The 25,090-nt window shown below is 49.1% G+C and overlaps 3 protein-coding genes across 3 annotated transcripts; 2 read left to right on the top strand and 1 right to left on the bottom strand.

Moving 5' to 3' along the window:
• Nucleotides 1-3,070: 3,070 nt before the first annotated feature.
• On the top strand, nt 3,071-4,600 carry LOC147961231 (uncharacterized). Its single transcript, XM_087533723.1, has 3 exons — nt 3,071-3,143; nt 3,731-4,040; nt 4,216-4,600. Exons 1-3 carry the CDS (start codon nt 3,071-3,073, stop codon nt 4,598-4,600), a joined length of 768 nt encoding a protein of 255 aa, XP_087389849.1.
• Nucleotides 4,601-4,789: 189 nt separating this feature from the next.
• LOC147961230 (uncharacterized) lies at nt 4,790-5,399 on the top strand. Its single transcript, XM_087536243.1, has 2 exons — nt 4,790-5,061; nt 5,198-5,399. Exons 1-2 carry the CDS (start codon nt 4,790-4,792, stop codon nt 5,397-5,399), a joined length of 474 nt encoding a protein of 157 aa, XP_087392369.1.
• Nucleotides 5,400-8,215: 2,816 nt separating this feature from the next.
• LOC147961229 (protein FAR1-RELATED SEQUENCE 5-like) lies at nt 8,216-8,857 on the bottom strand. The gene has a single exon (XM_087533722.1). The coding sequence runs from the start codon at nt 8,855-8,857 to the stop codon at nt 8,216-8,218; it is 642 nt and encodes a 213-aa protein (XP_087389848.1).
• Nucleotides 8,858-25,090: the final 16,233 nt, after the last annotated feature.

Raw genomic sequence — 25,090 nt, 5'->3', positions numbered from 1 at the left:
CTAGCACATACAGATGGCAACTTCTTCTTTTTTCTTTTTTTCATGCACTTCAACTTATGATCGTAGGAACATATATTATCCTGTTTTTTCGCAAAATACCATGATCCCCACTGATTTTTCTTTCTTTTTAAAATTGTTGTACATCAGCTCATGTACGTCGACTGTCTTGATCTGTCCATCGTGGATTTCACTGGGACAGGAGGCCCGCCGCCTACGCACAAGTTTGCTGTTTCTGCGTGGACTATTGATGCTGTCAAGGCTGTGCTTGCTGCAGACAGGGTAACTGATACCAAATATGGAAAACTGCAGGTTAGTTTTGCTTTTTTGCAACACATGAACTGCTAGTCAGTGTTCATCATTCTCTCTCTTACATCCTAGCTATTTTTTTTGTTCTCTCCAGCTGATGGCCAAGCATGCTATAGACTACAGCGTGTTTGGGGGGCCTCAAAACTTTGGAAAGTGAATGGACGTGCACTCAGCTCCGTCTTGCCCTGCCGAGGTAATCAAAAGATCTACATCTATGGTTTGCCGTGGAGTATTTTTCGATGTCGTGCAAGTGATTGCAATACGGGATGGTCATTGATGCCTCTTTGTTTCGTGTACAGGCGAGGGCACCTGTTGAGCAGCTAATAGGGCAGTTTGCATCTGGATTGACCGGCTTGTTCGGGAAGTTGGTTGAGGGGTGGACGTCCCTCAGCGGCTCTGACAGCGACGCGGTTGTGAGGCAATTCACTTCATTTGTCCCAGAACGTACACACCGGCCAACCGGTTGCCGTGGCCGGTATGACTACAACAGTTCCCAGGAGCCTGCTGACACACAAGATGAACTAGGTGGAGACGCTAGTCTCAGCAAGGATGACGACGATGTCATGGATAATGTGCAAGAGGACATCGATGATGATGAACATGCTGAAGTTCGCGCAGGTGGTTACAAGGGCAAGGATGCAACAGATGTCCCCCAACCGGATAAAGTCAAACAACACACGGCTGGGAGAGGCGAGGGGGTTTTGCCATCAAAGAGGGGGATGGCTCCAGAGGGTGTTGGGCAGGTTTCTTCTGGCAAGAGGTCTAGGACCGACCCTGTAGCTGCCAGGAAGAGGTTCGACTTTCATCTTAGTTTTTTGCTTTGTCTATTTTCTTCGAACAGACTCATCCTCTTTTTTTGCACTTGTGTTCTGTCAAACGCGGCAACGAGATTGCTGACTGACAATTGCCACCTTTTTTTCCTCCATCTCATACGTGCAGCGAGCCGACAGCTAGTGGACGAGCAGTTACGAAGAAACAGGCGCCAACGCCAACCCGTGTTTCTGCTCGGTTGAACAAAGGTGCCCCCATTGCCGGTGACACCACTTCCACCAGGACATCTCCTCGCACGATGACAACCAACACCGGGGATCCTGTCGTGTTGCCAGACCTGAGGAAGGCAGTCAGGAAGTAGGTTTTTTCATCCGCTTTCATTGACATAGCGTTATATTTTCTTGATTTTCCAATGCATTCGTTTAGCTTGTCACATTGTCTTCTGTCATCGCCCCCCCCCCCCCCCCACGTGGCAACCGCTGTTTTACCAAATGGTTCTTTCTTTCCTTTCTAAGCGTGTGGCAACTCCTATTTGTTTTTCACATGGCAAGTGGAATGTAGGCCAAATGGTAACTTTAATGTACCTAATGGCAACTGCCATCTTTTTTACCGTTGGCTTGTGAGCTCATCCCACGCCTACGTTTGAAATTGCATTCATGGCAGATTAGACATTTTTATCATTCTTCAAGGTTGCTAACATGGCAACTGATGCTGGATGGCAACTGCTAATTATGACACATGGCAACTCACGTTCCCCTTACATGGCAACTACCAGCTTTTCCACCCGTTTTCCATTTTTTTAAGATTTCTACCAAGGCAAACATAATTTTGTTTCATTTTTAAATACCTTTTTCATGTGCTTCATTTTTTTTGCAGGGTGAAGAAGACTACTACGCGTGGGTCCAAGCATATCAGTAAGGACCCGCTCGAACGCCTGCATTCAAAGTTGTCAACAGGGGGCAACTCAGATGTACATGAGGCACCAGGCGACAATACTGCTGTTGCACCGTTGACCGCTCCCACCAACTCTGATGCAAGTGGCCGACCATCTCCGCCGGCTGCAGATGTGCAGGCTAGAACAACAGGCATCCATACATCGGGGAGTGACGAGTCGGTATCTGCCAGGACAGCTGAAATACTGCCAACTCTTCTAGCAATGAAGAATGCTGCTATGAGCCATGCCACCCCATCAGCAAGCGTTGAAGTGGACGCTCCCGAGACGAACCTAGGCAAGGAAGATTCCCGCTCATCTGACACTGATTCCAAGCGCGTGCGTGGTGGCACTACTGTGTCCATGACAGAAGCGGTCGAGGCGGCAGTTCACAAGGATATGCCACCTACAGGTGAGAGTCCTGGCACAACAGCTCCAGCTCTTGTCGGTGCAGATACTGCTAAGGCGACTGTTTCGCATGCTGGTCTACCACCTAGGCGTCGTAGCCCCCGCAAGCAACCAAGAGACATACCGAACGCACCGGCTGTAGCCAGGAGCAGGAGAGACGAGTCTGGTTTTGTTCCTGCATCCACACTGTTCCCGCCACCTGCCAAAAGCAATGTGACGGAGAAACCGGAAGACCGGAGCACAACTGATGCAGGTGTCAAGTCGGGCATGAGCGACGCAGGTGAACACCCGGAGCAGACTACGCCTTTACCCGCAGTGGAAATCCCCAGCATAAATCTACGCACTTCCAGGCTCCCAGTCAATGTCGGTGTCCCCTACAGCCCAAACAAGAAGATTGTCATGAAAGCTGCGGCTGATACCGCTGACGACACGCCCCGCCCTGCAAATAAGGCCGATCATTCTGTAGCGGCCAATTCAGATATGTTTGTTGATCTTTCACCGATGGATTCTGCCCCGCAAGTCGTTGGTGGTCCGGCCAGTAGGAATGAGAGGCACCCAATGGCCTTTACCCCACCGAGCTTCAGCCTTGGCATCAGTCAAGATCAACCAGTGGTGCGAGATCCTATGCCAGTTGCCTTTGCTTTCCCAGGAGGCATGCCTGCAATGATGGCGCAGCCAATGGTCGAGGGCAGGAAGGCTGTCAAGTTCGCAGAGCCGATTGTGCAAGGTACACTTGCCATGTCCTTATGATTTTTCTTGTATACATCTTTTGTAGTTTGACTTTTGTCCCAAACATATTTTTTCGGGGGTTCTCACTTGTGATGGCAACTGACATGTGATGACATGGCAACTGGATTTGATGCACCATGTCACCTACATTTTTGTTTTGCTGCCATGCTGCATTTGACATTTGGGCAACCACGTGGCAACTGAAGTTGATTCAACATGGCAACTGTAGTTGCTGTCACATGGCAAACACAGTGCATCACACATGGCAACTGATCTGCCACACCATGTCACCTGGATTTTTTGTTTCCATGTTGCATTTTTTCACACGGCAATCACATGGCAAGTGGAGTTGACACAACATGGCAACTGTAGTTGCTGTGACATGGCAACTACAGTCCAACTAGGTGGCAACTACAGTGCAACTACATGGCAATTGTAGTTGCTATGACATGGCCACTGTAGTTAACCACACATGGCAACTGCCCCACTTTTGTTACCCACATCTCACATCATGCACCCTATCTTCTCACAAACCATCTGTTTTTGATTTCCTAGGTATCGTAAGTCATTTTTTTATCATTGCAGCCACCCCTGAGGAGATTTCACCATCCCTTGACGAAACTTACCGCATGATTGAGGAGGCAGCATTGCAGAGGAGGTCCTCACGAGGGCAAGGGCAATCAAGTTCCAACGTGGCTGCAGACACGGTATCTGAGGAGACCATTAGGAGTGCCACTCCTGGTTCTGTGAGGCAGCAGAGGGTAGTGCACCCACCTCCCGCGAAAGACTACGAGCCCGAATTCAGGGCCACTAAGGGACAGACTCAGCTGTACGATATCGTCAAGCGGTTTGGAAATGCGAGGTCCAGCGGCAAGCACATGAAGGAGCTGAAAGCGTAAACGACCACACCCCATAATATCTCATTTTGCTTTGCTCCTTTTTTACCATTCACCTCCTTCGTACTTTCTATGCACGATCCGCTTACGTTTTAGTTCTTTCATAATTTTTTTTACTTAGTAGGCATGATTCTTCCATGTTATATTGTTTTCATACAGCTCATGTTTGGACAGAACCAAAGTCATTCAATGCGGAGCGACGTACGTCGACCTGGGTGATCTTGCTGAGTCCGTGAGGCCAAATGGCAAAATGTCGATCAATGTAGTTGCATGCGGGATTGACTACATCAACAACCACACCGATGTGTGCGCCAACAAGACAATCATGCATTACAGTGTGACCTGCAAAATATGGGATGGTGACTTCCACCACAAAATTCCGAGGAAGAACTTTGCCCAACACGGTGATTTCAAGCTCACACTGAAGAAATATGTGAGTACTCCTTCACTGTGTGCACTGTTTTTTCACAAGGTGTGCTTTTTTGCCATCATCTGCACTTGTGTTTACGTGGCAGTTGTTTTCATGTGGCAACAGCTGCCGTGCACACTGACTTATTGATTTTTGCATCCCGCGCAAACTATGTGGCAACTTGACAGTAAAATACATGGCATACTTTTGTTCACACATGGACGGCAACTTTCTTTCAACTACCCCACCCATAACCAGACATTTTCTACGTGATTCTAATTTTTTTGTCCCTCTGCTGTTCTTTACGTGAACACTGCTTCTCATGTCCTCACTTTTTAAATGCAGGTCATGTTCCCCATGTTCCAGGAGCTTGCACCACATGACCCACACGACAAGTGTGGTCACCACTATGCGATCTGTCTTGACCTGAAGAACCAACGTGTTGAGGTGCTTGATTCAATCCGTTCGGAAGATGATGCAGACCTTACCACGCATGTTGAATTCTTCATTAAGAACCTCAAAGAGACATGGCACCATCACTACGAACACTCAAAGGTCCAGATCAGGCATTTCCCGACTGAGTATGTGGCGACTGCGAAGCAAGGGAACACGTAATTTCTTCCTCCCTTTTCATCTGCCATTTACATCAATCCAATCCTTGTTTTGTTTGTCAGATCTGGAATTGAAGTCTATCTTTTGTTACGTCTGTCCTCTTTGCGTGGTCACGTGACTCTTTTCCTCGTGCAGGACGGACTGTGGCTTTCACGCGCTGGAGTACCTTGCAAAGTGGGAAGGCAGAATTGTCCCCGCTATCACAGCTGCAACGGTCGTTGAGCTCCGGAAAATCCACACATGGAACTGGTTGACGAATGAAGATTTCAACAAGCGGTCCGGAGCACGCGAGTTTGTGGAGGAAGCTGTCAAGAAAGTCATCAAGAAGTACAAGTGATCACGTGGCGTTACAGACCAGACGCATACCTTACATTCTGTTGCCGAGGAATGTAAGGTATTATCTCTTTGTTTCTCGTTGAAAACTATGTTTGTGTGCTATGTTGTGACTACAACCCCGCGTAGGCTACTATGTAGTGGTGGTGTGTGAGCGACATTTGAATAGTTTCTGTAATATACGTGTGGACGTGAACCTATTTTTGGCGTTATTATTACAATGGTTTCATCGTTTCTAGCACCGGTTTGATGCTTCGAACGCGTCTACGATGTTTTCAAAACGATGGAAAATGTAGTTCATCAGACATGGGTAGTGAAAGTCATCGTCGTTTTATATTTTTGGCTGTTTTGCTTCTTCAATTTCATCGCTAACTGCACCGGCTAGCATGGGTAGGTTGATCATGCAGCCACAACGTTTTGCTAAGGTTTATGCACGTTACGCTTATTCCAACTTGTTTCCCATACACTGCACACAACACACTATGTGTCCGTAAACCGCGTCATATTGTCATGGGAATATATGCCATGCAGAGTCATCAGGAATACCTTGGCATATTTTCAGTACAGCTAACATGGCAGATACAGTACAAACAACATGGCAGCTCCAGCATAATTAACATGGCAGATACATCACAACTAAGATGGCAGATCCAGTACAACTAAAATGGCAGATCCACTACAACTAGCATGCCATATTCAGTATAAAATAGCATGGCATATTTAGTATAAATAGCATGGCAGACTAACTACACATAACATGGCATATTAACTACACATAACATGGCAGATTAATTACCCATAACATGGCAATTGCATTTATCCATTCAATGAAATTTCCTTCCACTTCTGATGCCCCTCAAGAGCCATTCTCCCAATTTTTTTTTTAAAAAATTCTCATCATCTAGGGTACAAAACAAAATGTCCACAAGGACCATGCCACATCGCCCCAATTTTTGCTCATGGATTGCCCGCCCCTTTCTTCGTTTTCTTGTGTTTTGCTTGGATCTTCAATCCCGACTTGTACCTTATCTCTCTTGGACGACCCTTTGTGATGGAACGGGGTGGGTTCCTGACCTGGGTCGGTGTGCTTCTGTTTCAGATCCTATCTCCGAGTTTTCAGACGATGGCCCCGTGGATGAAGGCACGCTTGATGTGCGGGGGAACCGGTGTAAGGCTTCCTCGGCTTTCCTCTTCTTGATCTCATCAAGCTCTCTTTTCAGTGCCTTCCTGTATTTTTCTGCGACTCTCGATGTCTCATCACTCTTGCACGCTTCATCAATTAGCTCCGCATAGTTCTTTGTCAGCACAACGTGCCTCACGGCTTCCATGGTTGACACTGGTCTCTCGTCATGCACAGCCAGAACTGCGTGTGTTGTCTGCGGCGCCAACGCGTCGCCAGCGTCCCAAGTCCATCGCCGCCTTATGAAATGGCGGGGCATCTGTGTCACAGCGTTCATGTCCATTACTTTTAGTATGTGACAGCACACAATGCCGTCCCGTTCGAACTTGCAGCATTGGCAGTAGAACTCGCCTTCGCCTATCGAGGCTGTGACGAAGTAGTTCCTTCCTTTGTTCGGGTCTTCAGATTCTGAATTTGACATGCCCAAAATAGAACACACCTTGAACGTACGTTCGTCCACCTGGAAAGCCGTGAACATGCTGGCACGCTTTATTTCTTTCTGGAATCTACAAATTTTGTGTGTTTTCTGTTAAACTATCGCGCACTCTTTTTTCTTGCACCCCCTTATGTTGTCATGGAAATAGAAATACACTTTGTTTGAACATGGCAAACATAATTCATTGAACAAGGCAACTATAGTACGTTGAACATGGCAAATGCAGTACGCTATACATGGAAAATGCAGTACACTAGACATGGCAACTATAGTACATTTTCAACGTGACATCGTCATTTTTCCACAACAGCATTCCCCAATGGAAGCACATTGCATAAAACATGGTAACTGCCCTTTTATTTAAACATGGCATATACAGTTGAGTAAACATGGCAGCTGTATTTCAACAAACATGGCACATGCATCTTATTAAACATGGCAACTGCATTTACTAAACATGGCAACTACAGTTGAGTGAACATGGCAACTGCATTTTAGCAAACATGGCAGTTGCATTTCAGTAAACATGGCAATTGCATTTCAGTAGATATGGCAACAACATAACATTTTTCAGTTGATATTGGCATTTGCATACCAACATGCCCAATGGAAATACAGTCCATTTAACATGGCAACTGCATTTCATTGAACATGGAAACTGCATCCGGGTAAGCATGGCAAAGAGAATTTCCATTGAACATGACAACTGCAGCTGAGTAAGCATGGCAAACAGTACTTTATTAAACATGGCAACCGCAAAATCATGGCAACTGCATTGCACTCTATAAGGCACATACTGACTTGGTGCTTTTTCTGCAAATAAGACTGTAACGCAACTGACTTACTTGTTAAAGATCTTGTTGGCGTATATCTTGCTCATTTGCCTCTCCATAGGTAAGTACGTTAGCAATTTTGGCTGCTTTAGCGCGGTGTTCTCTTCTTGCTGTAGCTCAGATCCCAGAATTTTTTGTTGCAAAGCTGTGTACTACATGGCAAACTGCAGCAATGAGTTGCCAGGGCTGACGTACCGCTTCAAAACAGCATTGAACCCCTCGCTGCGCTGCGTAGTCTGCAAAAAGGGGAAGAAGCACTACATGAAGTAGGCCGGCACCCAGTACATTCGCTTCTCCCACAGGCTTACAAGAGTCTCGTTGTCTTGGACTTGATGTGTTTCAGTCATGGCCATCCAACTCCTTTCAAACTCCTACACCGTCAAGCTGTGGTCCACGCACAGCTCGAATTCCTTGTGCAGATCTGGACGGTCAGCAAAGAACGGTCCTAGCGTCTCCTCAGCCTTCCTTATAATGTGCCTCCTGCAGTGCCTGTGCACTGCCAACGGAAAGACCTGCTCTATGCCTGCACGCATGCTTGAATCCTGGTCCGTTATTATGTTCATCGGAGCAAGTCCATCCATGCACTTCAAGAAGGTCTTGAACAGCCAAACATACCCATCCGTGTCTTCGTTCCGGACGAGCCCACAGCCGAACTGCAACGACTGATTGTGGTTATTTATTCCTATGAACGGAGCGCATGGCATCTTGTACATATTGGTGAGGTACGTCGCGCCGAATGAAATGCAATCTCGGAAACGTTTGTAGGCTCTCCTTGCAGCACCATCCACCCAATACATGTTCCTGACACGGTCCTCACCGTCCAACCTTATCCTGTAGAAGAAATCTGGATCTTCCTTGGCTTTCTCATCGAAGTAGGCAATTGTGGCCTCTATGTCTGCCAACTTGCTCTCTCTATGGTACCTGGCCTGTAGGTTTGTGACGTCAGCTGGTATGTACGGCATGCTACTCAGAGTCGCCTTTTTGCTGTGGATGAGAGATAGTATCTGTACCATTCTTGACGGACCGACGTTACAATCATGTAGCAGCTTTACGAATTGCCTTTCGACGGGGGTAAACCCTCTGTGGGCGGTCAGAAATTTCACCAGGTCAAACTTCTTTATGAGTCGGTGGTTGTGCTCGTCAAAATATTCATTGACCACCCACTGTGCTCCATCTACGTTTAGCTTACACCGGACAGGGCACTCAGTCTTGAGAATGATACCTCTCTTTCGTTCCGGAACGACAGGCGCAGCGCCTTTCCCCTTCTTGTTCCTCCATGCCTTGTGGCACCTCATCTCACCTCTGCTGTACTCGTTAGTTTTCTTAATTTTCCTATGGTACTCGGTGTTGACCGCAAATCCATGGAACTTTGCATATGTCTGGTAGTATTGTTTTGCTGCTTCGAACGATTCAAATCTCTACCCAATGTATGGTGGCTGAGGTACCACGATCTCTGATTGCCCACCATCTTCATCCCCTTATGCGTCGTCGTCAGTTTCATTATTCACTTCAGTATCGGCGGCAGTCCCATCTACCTGAGTGTTGCCAGTTCTTGTGTTCAAAGGGGTGCTTGCCGGCATTGCTGGAATGATTGCCATTCCCGACTCTGACTCGAAATTGTTTGCGGCATGATTGTCTGCTGGCTGGTGGAACGCGTCTTCCGTGCGCTCAGAGCTCCCCGCAGTAGATGTTCCCGCGCCGCTGTGCATTGTAGTTGTAGGTTCTGTAATAGGAAAAAACAGGTACGAGAGTAAGATTTTTGTGTTGGATAGCATGTGTATCGCAACGGATCACACCATCTTCGAGTGATTTGGCATGACATCATTTCAGACAGCAAGCCGTGAGTCTGTGCGTGGACATTTATGGCAGCTGTAGCTGTCCAGTCATGGCAGCTACTGTTCAACAAACATGGCAACCATTGTTTTGCCTACAAATAACTACAAATAGCAAATGTAGCGCTGTTTTTTGTGGTTCAGATTTTTTCCCTTTACCTTGTTGTGCTGTATTTGACCATCTTGTGTGGTCTGTGATACCATAATGACGTGCTCCACCTGCAATTTGTGAAGCTTGCCAGGAGACGTTTGCCGGGTCACCGCCAGCGTAATAACCTGTAAGCATAGTAGTGGTTGGTCAATTCGTGGCAAATGCAGTTCGTGCTAGCACGGCAACTGCAGTTGCCCCTTATGTGGCAACTGCAGTTTTGCTTCCATGTCAACTGAAGTTGCATCGGTATGGCAACTGCAGTTGTTCCTACATGGCAATTGCAGTTGCCATGACATGGAAACTGCAGCTGTTCCTCCATGGCAACCGAAGGTGTGCAGGGATGGCAACAATAGTTGTCCACGGACGACAAGTGTAGTTTTTAATCCATGGCAATTGTAGATGTCCAGTCATGGCATTGTAGTTGTCAACTATGCTCCTTGTGCTAACTGAGCATCCGCAACTTCACTATTTATATGAACTCACCTGTGTATGACGTCGATGGCAGGTACATGGGTGCTGCCTGATGCCACGTGCTGCATGAAGGCTCTGCATTTTTCACCCGTGATAACTCGTGAGTCCTTTTGCCATCTTTTTTTCATGTCCACAACAGTATGTGCTCTTTTTTCGTTTTGCATTACCTTGATTAGCCATACTAGCTAGTTGAAGTTGGCTGCCCATACATTTATCAGTGTTAGCGCCTTGTGACTGAACATGCCACGGGGGCCCCCTAAGAGTGTTCTGGTCATAAGAACCTGCAAAAAAAATGACAGTGCATGACATAAGTAGAATGTCATCTTCATCGTCGTGAAGATGGCAACTGTTCTCTTCATTGTTTAGCACGCATCATACCTACGCCTGCATACTGTTCTAGTAGTGGCAGCAACGGCCCCGCAGAGATGAGCTGACTGTACTCTGATGCATCCAAAGGGGGCGTTTCTGGCCTTTGAGAACCCCAAGCATCAGCGCCATCTTCGTGATTCATTCTTTGCGTGTCTCGCTTCTTTCCGATGTGTTCTCAATCACTGGATGAACAAGAAGGCATCAACAATCCACAAGAATGGTATTCTTGTGCTGCTTGCACATAGAAGATAGGGATGGCAAGCAACAGGTCAAAATAGGTGGCAGCTACTGACAACGAAATGTGGCAACTGTAGTTATACACAAGTGGCAATTAATTTCTTCCACCCCCTTCATTCCAAAAATTGTCCTTCCTGCCCTTTTTTAGGGATTCCTACTCATCCATTCCATACCCAACTACTTTGCGTCAACTAAACCATGAACTTAAGTTAATCTCAAACGTAGTTCATGGCAGATCTACTGTATTCTGCCTGGCAATTTACGAATATGCACTGAACCACGCAGTGTTCTACCCCCTATAGCATGGACCCAGTACAAGATCGGGAGATTTTCAGCCTTAAGAATGAGAAGGATGAGATTGGGATATGTTCACCTGGTTTTAGATGATCGTCTCTAGAGCGCTGGGTTGGAGTGGGGGGATGGGGGTGGGGAGGGCTGGGGTGTGGTTTGCGGTGGGAGCGCCCTACGGATCTGCCATGGTTGCCATGGCAACCAGAGATGGCCGGTGACGGAGGTCGGGGTTCGACAGGCGGGGGACGAGGGCGGCAGACGAGAGAGGGGACAGATCGGAGGCCGGGAACGGCTGGGTCGTGCGGGTAGCGAGTCGTCTGGCCCGGACGAGGCAGTGCGGGCGGGGTTGCCACACACCGGATGTGCGGGCCGCGCTTTTGTGCGCGCGGACGGGGTCGTACGGTCCGGTTCCCGTTCATGCCACACGAGGCGTGCAGGCGGGTTCCCGTCCACGCCACACGTATGACAGTTAACGCGACCCTACGTATATTGTACCCCTATGTACAAACGGCCTTCTCCATAGTTTATGCCATAACTGTCCCATCTCGCCATGCAGGGGCCCGTACCGTACAGTCCGGAATCATGGGTGGTGCTGCAGGAGTCGCCCGGGGCGCCTGTTCAAGTTTTCCATTCTCGTGGACTCCGCTGCCAGGCCAACCATATGTTTTAGTTCTCCTTTCTTCTCTGTCATTGTTTGCGCTGATGTTTGTTTTGGTTCTACTCTGCTTGCGGTCTCAGTCTCCATCCCCCACTTGCCTTTAGATTACATGCAATCATGATTGTTCCTGTTAAACTAACCACTCTCGCCAAACCCTAAATAGTTGTTTAGTGGATGTTGGGTTATCGTACAGTGCAGCTACTGGTCCGTACAATGATGCTCTCTTAACAATGATAATGATGTTACTATGTGGTGAACTTTGTTGGCATATGCATAGTGGTGTATGTATGTACGTAGTAGTATTCACGTGAAAGTGGATTTTTGTAGCAGACAGCCGGCTGTTAAGAATTAAGCCGGATCTGTCCTCGACAATCTCTCTCATTTTAATTCCGCCTGTATATTCGCAGGACGACAACACTGTCATTTTAACTCCGCCTAGCTCTGTTCAAAATTGAAATTTATCTCTGTGTCCACATCAACGGACGCTCAAGGACCTTGACGTATCTCGAAAGTTCTGCTGAATATATCCTGACCGGAGTTCAAACGCCAATCACGCGACGTGATTAGCACGCAATTATTGGCCATGACGAATGCACGACACTATCATCCAGACTGCCTTATTATAAAATAATCTCATCCAGTCGGACTAATGACCTAACCAAATCACGTTATAGTCAAGACAAGAAATACAACTTCAGCGATTGGATGATTGCATCAAACTAATCAACGAGTTTTGCCGTTGCTTTCCGGCGTTTTTGTTCTTGTACGGCACGTGCAATGATGAAGTATTTCTCCCGGTTCACATGCTGGCAACGACCGAGAAGGAGAGGAAGATGAGCGCGGCTCAGTCAGGCGAGAGTGCATACTTTGGACTGGCGTTTGTCCGTATGGAGATTTGCCTAATTTTGATAGCAGATAACCCAAGAAAGAGTTGGTCTGCTCCAACCACTTGAACATATATGCGAGTTTAGCAGGTGAAACGCACTGCATTCGTTCCCGCGAAAAAAAGCAGTGCCTTCGCACCTACTCCCTCCGTTCGAAAAAACTTATCCTATAAATAGATGTATCTAGCACTAATTTTTTTCGGAAAAACTTTCAATCTATTCATCTTCAATCATGGGAGTATAACGAACACCACAAATAAAAATTACATCCAAATCCGTAGACCATCTAGCAACGACTACCAGCACCGAAGTGATCCGAAGGCGCGCCGCCGTCATCGTCCCTCCATCGCCGGAGCCGGACATAACTTGTTGTAGTAGACAGTCGGGAAAGTCGTCGTGCTAAGGCCCCATAGGACCAGCACCCTAGAACAGCAACTGCCACCGATGAAAAATAACGTAGATTGGAAGGATCCAAATCGAAGACACACGAACGTGGACGAACAACGACGAGATCCGAGCAAATCCATCAAAGATAGATCTTCCGGAGACACACCTCCACACGCCCACCAACGATGCTAGACGCACCGCCGGAACGGGGACTAGGCGGGGAGACCTTTATTCCATCTTCAGGGAGTCGCCGCCGTCTCGCCTTCCTGAGTAGGACACAAACCCTAACAAGATTAAAAAAACGACTAAAAATGGAGCCCTCCCACCGGCCCTTGCCAGGATCCACCGTGCCTCCATGGCCCTAGGGCCACCGGAGACGAGACGGACCTGCGCCGGCGCCGGCGAGAGGCACGAACCCTAACTTTTTTTTTCTTGGAGGAGGAGGAGGAGGCAAAACCCTGGCTCTTAGTATCTAGCACTAACTTGATGATAGATACATTGATTTGAGGGACAAATTTTCTCGGACGGAGGTAACCAGCCAAATTAGCCCATCAGGGGGGAGTAACTCCAGACACTGCGCGACGACTGGACTTTCCGTTTGATCTCTTGTGCCGACATGCATGCACGACGTTTGTGGTGTACAGCAGTAGTGGTATATTGTGCTTTCAGTCTGGTCCTATATATCCACTCTCAACTTCGTCCTCCGTCTAATTAAGCCGCTGCCTTGGGCCGGTGTCGTTCCCCTTGGACCGATCGACGAGGGCGTAGACACGCTGGAACGCCGTGGCCTGTGGCGTAGAGAGCTAGCCCGTCGTTGACTGTAGCAAACAGTGTCATACCGTACCAACGAAGCTGGTCTGTGTCGTGGAGAAATCCGAGCTACGGTCTCTGAGCTGGCTGAGGGAGACAAGCAAGCGCCTCTAGAGCACGCATACATATACCGTACTTACGTATGCCGATCCGTACGCACTGCATTTTTTTGCGATTGACAATCAATTAATTACAACTAATAAGTCCCATGCCATGGTAGGGAGATGGCCGGCTGATGAGCTAATTCTAATGATATGGCAGTTAGTTAAGTCCAAAGTCGAGATTGATTGGCAGCATCATGCTCTTGTTGTAGTCTCCAGCTCCATGGGAACCCCGGTGTGCACACCTGTACACGTAGGATGCAGCTTGCTAGCCAGCGTGGCCGAGTCAACCAAGCGCGTAACTGATAGGCACCGCCGGTGCCGTGGTATGTACGGTATGCTACCGATAATACTACACACCCGCGCAAAACTGACGAACTTTCACGGACCCTGCCGCCTGTCCTTCATTAATTGGCCCCCCCTGATTTTAAGTGGTGGCTCCGCCTCATTTTATCAAATCTAAACCAATTATATCCTAACCATTCCGTAAAACCAAGTAAACCCTCCGTGTGTGTAGCATCTTTCGTATGCTACGCCTTGTCATTGGGTCGTTAATTCCAATCATTTAGGGTGCCGTGGCACTACGCATGACTGCTCACTCACACGCAGAGCAGAGCAAAGCTTGTCCTGACGCCCAACAGAAAGCGAGTGAATCAAACCAACTAAATCAAGCACGACACGGTGCCTACGCATGGCTGCGCTGCACATGGCCCCGCCAGCCTGCCATTCGTCTATCCCATTCGAACCTGAATGGCTCATGAATTCTGTTATACAGACAGCACCGGACGGATATGGTAATCGATTCTTCAGTGGTCTAGCTGTATTTGGTGATGCTTCGCGTTTCGGAGGTTGATGAGATTCTTCTTATCTTATCTTCTCAGCTCAAACAATGTCAAAGGGTAGAGCGAACACGACTTTGAGCCACATCCTGAAGACGACGGTGAGTAAAAAGATGTACCCCATCCTGAAGCTGAAATAGAAAATTGCGCGCGCAGAATATACAGACGTGGTAGCACCGCTGCGGTACCCACAGCTTTAATTTACACATGTGATTAGCATTTTTTTGAAGCCGATTAGCAAGGTGCTTTGTTTCAGTTTTCCTTTTTACGAGTAGTTTTTCTATGGCAGAGCTTGTTTGCTTTATCGGCTCGCTTGGAAAATCCAATTTCCATTTTTAGTCTTTTTACGGCAGAGCTTGTTTTCTGAAAGATTTCCTAAAAAAGTGAAGTAAACGCTCTTATATTTCTTTACAGAGGGAGTGCTACTTTGCCGCAGTGTCAGGGCCACAGTGCTTCATGCCATATGTATGGTGCTTATCATTTGAGTTTTTCAAACAACTATAGTATTGTATTTTAAATATTTTTGGTGGATGCTTAAGAAACACCATCCCCATAAGTAAACTTGCAATTTAGTAGCAACAAAATTGTGCTAGAAAAATGAAGTCAGTTGTTATTTCGTTGAACTAGCTAGAATATACACAAAAAATGTCTTATGCTCATGTAATTGCATAGCAAGTACTTTTTTTATTCAGCGAGCATGCTATTGAGATAGCTGGAGGGCTGCTACTATTCATTAAGGGAAAGCGTTGAAGAAACCGATGCTTGGTTAATTAAGGAAAACCGAGCTAAAACCACTACAACTGGCACACCAGGCCTACCAGAGCAAGGGCTAGAGCGCAATAGGACAAACAGGAGCGCCTAAAGGCTGAACACCACAACACGAAGAGAAGGCACACAGACCAAAGTAGCGTCATCGTACATCACCCACCACATTCACGGCCCGACGACTTCGACTTCGCTTCAACTTCATCAAGCAGCGCCTCTCAGTTGCATCGGATCGATAAGGCCGCTACAATCATGTTTGACGACATCTATGCCACAACAGTGCGCATGTTTGAGCTGAGAGCATGGTGAGTGTAGCCATATGTGTGTGTGTGCATAGCCAGGGCTGCCAGGTAGGGACTTCTTTTTTCTTTTAAGGCAAGCAGAGAAAGAATTGAATGGGCTAGCGGGGTACAACTGCGGGTACAGTTGAAGTACCCGGAAGGTACAAGGGGCAAGAAGCGGGTGGGGTGGGTCCAGCAGCGCCTGTCGAGCCAACGAACGTGACAATGAGTACTAGGGGTATGAACAAGGGGCAGAGCCTACCTACAGCGCAAGTGTGTCACTCGGATTTTACGAGTTCGAATCCCTCTCAGAGAGGTAACAACCCTACATCTTGTGCCCGGAGGCTTGTGTTTTCTCTTGGGGTGCATGATTACAATAGATGCTGAAACCTTGCCATGGAGCTAAGGGGAGGCTTATATAGAGTGTGCCTCGGCCCATCAATGCCGCGTCGCAAGGGAGTTGAATGAGCATAACTACAACAGTTACTGGTAACGACAGCTATAACTACACTTGAAGTCTGACATCAAGCTACTCGACCGTTGCAGCTCCCACGTAGTCCCTACGCCTCCTCTGACCGACTGTTGTTGGCTGGGCCGACTGTAGGGAAGACGTCCGCGTGCTGCAGTGTATCCGAGTGGATATCCAGTGGCGTGCATCCGAATGCGCTTGTGGTCTAGGGACCTTCCAATGGTGGTGTGAGATCCTAGGTGGGCGTCGCACGCTTGCTTTTGGCGGCAAGTTTCCAATGCAGCGATCTGGCGGCGGCGGTGAAGGGTGGTAGGTGGCTATCTGATACCACGATGTTAGGTATGCGGATCCACTTTCTCTCGTCACCCGTGTTTATAGCTCACCCGTGTTTATAGCTACAGAGTAATGGAGTCCCGCTTTACAGATACGAAACACGAAAGAAAGAAGAAAGAAAGCCGGTGTCGTGCCGATGCCGTGATCCAAGCCAGGATGCCTTTCCTTTGGTCGAGCCTGCTTATATAGCATTCAGCCACCCGGGGTCCATGAACCGCTGGCTTGGATGCTTGATCCTACGTGGCTTGGTGATGACACGCTCTCTTTCCTGATTGGTCCCATGTGGCTAATCTGTTGTCAACGTGTCAGTCTTTGGTGCCAAGGCAGCTGTCGTGCCTGTCGTTGCCATGGCAGCGTTTCTGTTGCTCCTAGCTGCATCTGTATTTGGGACGCTGACACTATCCGCCCCCGAATGCCTGATCCTGATACGTACAACACTGGACGGATACGGTGAATTAGGGTACGTAATCGTTTATTTCTTAGAGAATGTGACGACTTCACAACTAAAAAGAGAATGTGATGACTGGTTCAGAAGCCAGTATCTGCGACATTTGTGCATGGAGAACTGCCATAACAGTAACCTATTATTATGCCCGGTGCACATGTTTTTTTTCAAGAACGCGCACAAGCTATGCAGTTCTTCTATATTAAGAGAGGAAGAGTGCAAAACGTCAAAAAAGAGAGAGGAAGAGAGAGTTTATGTTACAGAAAATGGAACCCGCTGCCACAGATTCAGCGGGAACCCCACCCTCACACACACACTATTAGATACCTTTAAGTACCCCGCCTGTTCGAGCTATCTTCCACAATTTGAACTCCGCCTTGATCTTCGCTACTATCCTAGCCGGAACGCAACCACATTCTCGAAAACTCTATTGTTCCTCTCTCGACAAATGAACCGGAGCGTGTTGATGTGAGGGTGTGCACATGGTGACGCATCGACGAGGGAGTGTAGAGTTTTCGATAATGTGGCGGGGTTGCCGTCTAGTGTAGTAGCGAAGATCAAGGAGCACATTGTCATCTCACCACTTTCCCTGCAATTAGTTGGAACATACAGAAGGAAAATTGGAGGCACTTATCGGTTAAAGCAAGACACTTCCTGAAGTCCCCAAAATTTGCAACGGTTCCTTGCTCGAGGACAAGTGACATCAATGATTCCTGCTTGGAGAGAAGTGATGACGATAGTGCCTATGTGCTATCTCGACCAAACTCTCTTCACAGAGTATCTGGAATATCCTGTGTGCGATGTCCAACGGATTGAGTTCTCACCTGATTTTTTGTTAATTAGCTTGACAATTCTATTTTGCTTAATTAATGGACGAGGCATATTTTTCGCCCCTGTTTTGAAAAAAATGTGTGGCTAGGTCCTAGTCGACTTAAATTTAACCAAGTCTCAATCAGTGACATACCATGTAATAAAGAAAATGGAAAATCTAAAAAGAAAATTTTGCACGGATCTCAGTATATGATCTAACGAATACTACACCGACTGAGACATAACGAAGTCTAAATCGACTGAGGCTTGGCAAGATTTTTTGAAAAAAGGCCCGTAAATTCGTATACACACGCACTTAGAGCAACTCCAACGGGCCGACCCAAGCGGACGGCGCTTTTATCCGTTTGGGTTGGCGGCCCGCCCGGCGTTTGCCTTCTTTTAGATTTGGGTCGGCAGCGCGTCCAATGTGCCTACCCATTTCATGACTGCGCGCGCTTTAGATCATGCTAGCGGCCATGTCGTCGCCTTGGTTTTGGCGCTCCAGTGCGCAGGAAAGGTCCACGTGATGAAGACATGTACCTAGGGTAAGGACACGGACCTGTCCAAGGAGCCTCACCCTAGGACATCCATAGGAGAAGTCACCTTCCAATCGACTTGAAGGCATCCCACTCGACGGACTCAAGACACTCGACCAGAAAGCTATCACTCGACCATGAAGCCAACCACTCGACCGCCAGGAGACCTATAGTCACTCCGCAGGCAAACGGTCAGCTGTTAAGTAGTCTTCATGGTCATTATAGCGCTTTATTAGGGGCGTTACCAGTAATGCCCAACCTTGAATGTACCTTGAACCCCGCATTACTGAGGGCAGGAGAGGGCCGGCGAACTCTATATAAGCCACCCCCCTCCTCAGTATGAAGGGTTCACACCCCTGTTATTCACACGCCAGTAATCCAGTCGACCGCCTCCGGGCACCGAGACGTAGGGCTATTACTTCCTCCGCGAAGGGCCTGAACTCATACATCTTGGTGTGTTTACAACTTCCCAATAGCTGAGATCTAGCCTCCCTATTCATACCCCCCTACATCACTGTCAGAGTTAGAACCACGACAGTTGGCGCCCACCGTGGGGCAGGAATCTTAGCGCCTGATTGGAGAAGTTGCGATTTTTCCGATCCCTTTGATCATGGTTTTGTGCGGAGTTTTGGTGGAGGGCCGCGAGATCCGCCTAGGCGCGCTCACGTTCATCGCCGACGACTCCGCCTGGCTTCAGGAGGCGCCACTCGATGTCGACGCGCTCCCCGTCTGCGGTGCGACGCATTTCCGCGCATGCGTTCGTGGCGTCCTCCCGCGGCAGCCATCGACCCAATATCGGTCGGCCCCCGTATCGTCTCCCCACTCTGTCTCCCACCGGCGCAAGCGCTCCGGTCGGTCGAGACTTCAGAGGTGGGTGAGGCATGCCGTGGCTCGCCAGTCGGCCACCCCGCAAGTCGCGGCAATCGAGCCCGACGAATCCCTCTACGGCCTGTTCGACCTGTCGACTGGCTCCGCGGAGACCGCATCCGAGTGCGGCAGCAGCGACCCAGCGGCTGAGATCCTGGCGGTCGATGGAACGCACAGTCCTCCCGGTTTCCCTCGCGCTGATGGAGGCGCGGGTGGGGGCGGCCCGTCGCATCCCCATGATGAGTATCTCCCCGAACCTCTCACGTCATCACAGCGAGAGGAGCTTCGCCGCCGGAACACAGACGCCCTCCGCACCCCTATCGTCGGAGAGTCCCCCGAGGCCCGGGCCTTGGAGGACGCGCGTTTGGCTAATTTGGCCGAGCGCACTCGACTGGAGAATCTCCAGCGAGCACTCGACGAGCGAGCGCGTCAGCGAGCTCCTGAGTCTAGTCGACGCCAGCTCTTCCCGCCGACGCAGGTATATCGAACCCCAGTTCAGAATTTGGCCGCTGTGGCCCGTATAGCAGAATCAATTCAGCCCTCCCAGTCAGAGGCTGGCAGGGGCTTGTTGCAGATCAGAGCGTTGCTCCGGGCGGCGGGAAACCATAATTCCGCCGTTTCTCAGTCGCGGAACAGGATCCATAGTCGATCCGTTGCAACAGATACAGTCCAGTCGGCTCACAGCCCGCGGTCGCCCCCGAGGCGTGAGGGACGTGGTGACCGGCATGATCAGTACAGGAGGAATGAGCAGTATGATCACCGATCCGATCGTGATGACCGACGTCGAGTGCCAACCCCTCCCCCGAGGAGTGGGTCATATGCGCCTCGACATCGAGATGACAGGCGCCCCCATAGCATTGGGCAGAGGATTCCAGTCGACCCCAGGGACCCAGGCTTTGACGCGAGATCTGTCCTCGTGCAAGGCTTGGTTGACAGGAACAGGGCTCATCGGGAAGGCCAGCACAGAGATGCGCCCGCCGGCAGCAGAATACGTGTTTCAGGGCCAGAGTGTTTCAGTCGAGCCATTAGAGCCGCGGTGATTCCTCCCAATTTCAGGCTGGCGACTGGAATCAGCAAGTTCACCGGTGAATCTAAGCCTAACACTTGGCTCGAAGATTACCGAGTGGCTGTACAGATTGGCGGTGGCAATGATGAGGTGGCCATGAAGCATTTGCCTCTCATGTTAGAGGGCTCAGCCAGAGCGTGGCTAAATCAGTTGGCACCCAGCAACATTTACACTTGGGAAGACCTCTCCCGAGTGTTTATCACAACCTTTGAAAAAACATGCAAGCGACCTGCAGGCCTTACAGAGTTGCGGTCTTGCGTGCAGAAGCCGAATGAAACTCTAAGGGAATACATCCAGAGGTGGATCACGCTGCATCACTCGGTTGAGAATGTGCCAGACCATCAAGCAGTTTGTGCCTTCAAGGAAGGCGTTAAATACAGAGAGCTGAATCTGAAGTTCGGTCGAACTGGAGAGATGTCTCTGAATCGGATGATGGAGATTGCCACCAAGTACGCTAATGGTGAAGACGAGGACCGACTCCGGAGTGGCAAGCACAAGGCAGTCGCCCAAGAAACCGAAGGAAACTCCAGTCGGAAACAGAAGCGGAAGGCCGAGCCAGCCGCTCCTGGGGAGGCCCTGGCCGTAGCCCAGGGAAACTTCAAGAGAAAACCCAAGGGCACCTGGAAGCCCAAGAAAGTCAAGGATCAGGATGGAAACGATGTTTTGGACCTGCCGTGTCACATCCACACCAAGAAAGATGAAGAGGGTAATTTTATTTACCCAAAGCATACCACTCGACAGTGCCGGCTCCTAATCCAGCAGTTTCAAGGCAAACAGTCCAAGGATAAGGAAAAAGAGTCAGACAGAGTCGAGGACAAGGAAGATGGCGACGACGGATACCCCCAAATCAATTCCACCCTGATGATTTTTGCTGATGTCGAAAGCAAAAGTCGACTGAAAGTCATCAACCGTGAGGTGAATATGGTTGCTCCGGCAACACCCAGTTATCTGAAGTGGTCTCAGACTGCCATCATGTTCGACCAGTCTGATCACCCTACGCACATTGCCACCCCTGGGAGGCAAGCGTTGGTAGTCGATAAAATTGTCGAAGGCACTCGACTGACCAAAGTCTTGATGGATGGTGGCAGTGGCCTGAACATACTGTACGCCAAAACTTTGAAAAGGATGGGCATTCTGATGTCCAGACTAAGTACCAGTAACATGAGCTTCCACGGAGTCATTCCTGGCAAGAAAGCCGAATCACTCGGCCAGATTGCTCTTGATGTGGTTTTCGGTGATTCAAAGAATTACCGCAAGGAAAAGTTGACATTCGAGGTTGTGGACTTCCAAAGTGCTTATCATGCCATCTTGGGCAGGCCAGCTTACGCACGCTTCATGGCTCGACCATGTTACGTGTACCTCAAACTGAAGATGCCTGGCCCTAAAGGGGTAATCACTGTTACAGGCAACCGAAAGAAAGCAGAAGAGTGTTTTCAGAAAGGCTCAAAGATCGCTGATGCTCAGATGGCGGTGGTCGAGCTGCAAGAGTACCAAAAGACTGCCGATCCAAATGAATTGCTACGAGCCAAGAAGCCTGCTTTAGAATCAGCTTTTCAGTCGTCCGGTGAAACAAAGCCAGTCCACATCCACCCGACCGACGATGCTGCCCCGAATCACATCTCAACGACGCTCGACTCCAAATAGGAAGAAGCGCTCGTCCAGCTCCTCTGTGAGAACTGGGACGTCTTCGCATGGAAGCCCTCAGACATGCCTGGAGTTCCCAGAGGGTTGGCTGAGCACCGTCTACGAGTCAACCCAAAATTCAAGCCCGTGAAGGAACATCTTCGATGGTCCGCCGTCCAGAAGAAGCAAGCCATTGGCGAGGAGGTAGCTCGGCTCTTAGCAGCGGAGTTCATCCGAGAGATTTACCACTCCGAGTGGCTCGCCAATGTCGTCATGGTCCCCAAGAAGGACAAGTCACTTCGCATGTGCATTGATTTCAAACATATCAATCAGGCCTGCCCGAAAGATCATTTTCCTCTCCCTCGCATCGACCAAATAGTCGACTCGACTGCGGGGTGCGAGAGATTGTCTTTTCTAGATGCCTATTCCGGGTACCATCAGATCCGTCTGTATGGACCCGACGAGATCAAAATAGCTTTCATCACTCCATTCGGATGCTTCTGTTACGTCACCATGCCGTTCGGCCTCAAGAACGCCGGAGCCACGTTCATGAGAATGATTCAGAAGTGTCTACTCACTCAAATCAGTCGGAATGTGGAGGCATACATGGATGATATTGTGGTCAAGTCACGAAAAGGTTCCGACCTGCGGGCTGACCTTGCTGAAACCTTTGCCAACCTCAGGAGGTATGATATCAAGCTCAATCCATCAAAGTGCACGTTCGGAGTTCCAGATGGAAAGTTACTCGGTTTTCTCGTTTCCAAACGGGGGATCGATGCCAATCCTGAAAAAGTTGGCAGCATACTCCGGATGAAGCGCCCTGTACGCGTGCACGATGTCCAAAAGCTTACAGGCTGCTTGGCCGCTCTAAGTCGATTCATTTCTCGTCTCGGTGAAAAGGCGTTGCCTCTTTACCGACTGATGAAGAAGTCTGACAAGTTCGAGTGGACTCCAGAAGCTGACGCAGCATTTGCAGAGCTCAAAGCTCTGCTCACCACCCAGCCGGTGCTCGCTGCCCCAATCAGCAAAGAGCCTCTGCTGCTTTACATTGCAGCCACAAGACAAGTTGTCAGTACAGTACTTACGGTCGAGCAGGAAGAAGAAGGAAAGGCCTTCAGAGTTTAGCGCCCAGTCTATTATCTGTCTGAAGTTTTGACCCCTTCAAAACAAAGATACTCTCACTACCAGAAGCTTGTATATGGGATTTACATGACCACGAAGAAGGTTGCACATTACTTCTCTGACCACTCCATTACAGTCGTTAGCGACGCCCCACTGTCAGAGATTCTGCATAACAAAGATGCAACTAGTCGAGTGGCCAAGTGGGCGATTGAACTCCTTCCCTTAGATATCAAGTTTGAAGCAAAGAAGGCTATCAAGTCCCAAGCAATCGCAGATTTCATCGCCGAGTGGATTGAACAGCAACTTCCGACTCAAGTTCACTCGGAGCACTGGACCATGTTCTTCGATGGATCTAAGATGCTGAACGGTTCCGGTGCTGGGGTAGTTCTAGTCTCCCCCCGAGGAGATAAGCTCAGATATGTTCTCCAGATTCACTTTGATTCCTCCAATAATGAAGCAGAGTATGAAGCACTTTTGTATGGGTTGCGCATGGCCATTTCACTTGGCGTCCGTCGCCTCATGGTCTATGGCGACTCAGATTTGGTGGTTAATCAGGTGATGAAGGAGTGGGACGTCAGAAGTCCGGCTATGACTGGTTATTGCAATGCAGTGAGAATGCTAGAAAAGAAATTCGAGGGGTTAGAGCTTCATCACATCCCCCGACTGAAAAATCAAGCAGCTGATGATCTGGCAAAGATAGGCTCCAAGAGAGAAGCCATTCCCAGCAATGTGTTTTTGGAGCACATCCGCTCGCCGTCAGTCCAGGAGGATCCTTTCACAGAAGAAGCCCCACAACCGAAAAGTGCCACAGATCTGACTAAAGTCGAAGTTCCTGCTGTGGTCGACCTAATCATGGAAGTCTTGGCAATCACTCCCGACTGGACGATACCGTACATCGCGTATATCCTAAGGAAAGAGCTCCCAGAGGACGAGGAAGAGGCTCGACAGATCATCTGCCGATCCAAGGCCTTCACAGTCATAAAGGGGCAGTTGTATAGAGAAAGCGCGACTGGAATTGGTCAGAAGTGCATAACACCAGAAGAGGGTCGGATAATCCTTGATGATATCCACTCGGGGACCTGTGGTCACCATGCGTCCTCTCGAACCATTGTGGCTAAAGCATACCGAGCGGGATTTTACCGGCCTAGAGCAAATGAGATGGCAAAAGAGATAGTCGACAAGTGTGAAGGGTGCCAGTTCTACTCCAACATGTCACACAAGCCTGCGTCAGCTCTGAAGACCATTCCACTCGTCTGGCCCTTCGCTGTCTGGGGACTAGACATGGTTGGTCCACTAAGAACAGGCAGAAGTGGTTTCACCCATGTGCTTGTGGCAGTCGACAAGTTTACCAAATGGATTGAAGCTAAGCCTATCAAGAATCTTGATTCTTGCACTGCTATCAGTTTCGTCAGAGGGCTAACATTCAGATATGGAGTCCCGCATAGCATCATCACTGACAATGGGTCAAACTTCGATTCGGACAAGTTCAGAGCTTTTTGCGCCTCTCAAGGCACTCAAGTCGACTACGCATCGGTTGCCCATCCCTAGTCGAATGGACAAGCTGAAAGAGCAAATGGTCTGATTCTCAAAGGACTAAAGCCTCGACTGATGCGTGATCTCAAGCACGCGGTAGGTGCTTGGGTCGATGAGCTTCCGTCAGTTCTGTGGGGATTGAGGACCACCCCTAACCGGTCGACTGGAAGAACTCCATTCTTTCTGGTTTATGGAGCCGAAGCGGTTCTGCCAAGTGATCTTCTTCACAACGCGCCCCGAGTCGAGCTTTACACCGAAGATGAAGCAGAACAGGCCCGGCAAGACGCAGTCGACATCCTAGAAGAAGAGAGGGAGATGGCCATGATCAATCGACCATTTATCAGCAAGACTTGCGTCGATTCCACG

This window comes from Triticum urartu, chromosome 7A (genome assembly GCF_056163025.1).
Source record: "Triticum urartu cultivar PI428250 chromosome 7A, HENAU_Tu73, whole genome shotgun sequence".
In the NCBI taxonomy this organism is placed as follows: domain Eukaryota; kingdom Viridiplantae; phylum Streptophyta; class Magnoliopsida; order Poales; family Poaceae; genus Triticum; species Triticum urartu.
The sequence above is the reverse complement of the archived record's forward strand: the minus strand, read 5'-3'. Positions and strand labels throughout refer to the sequence as shown.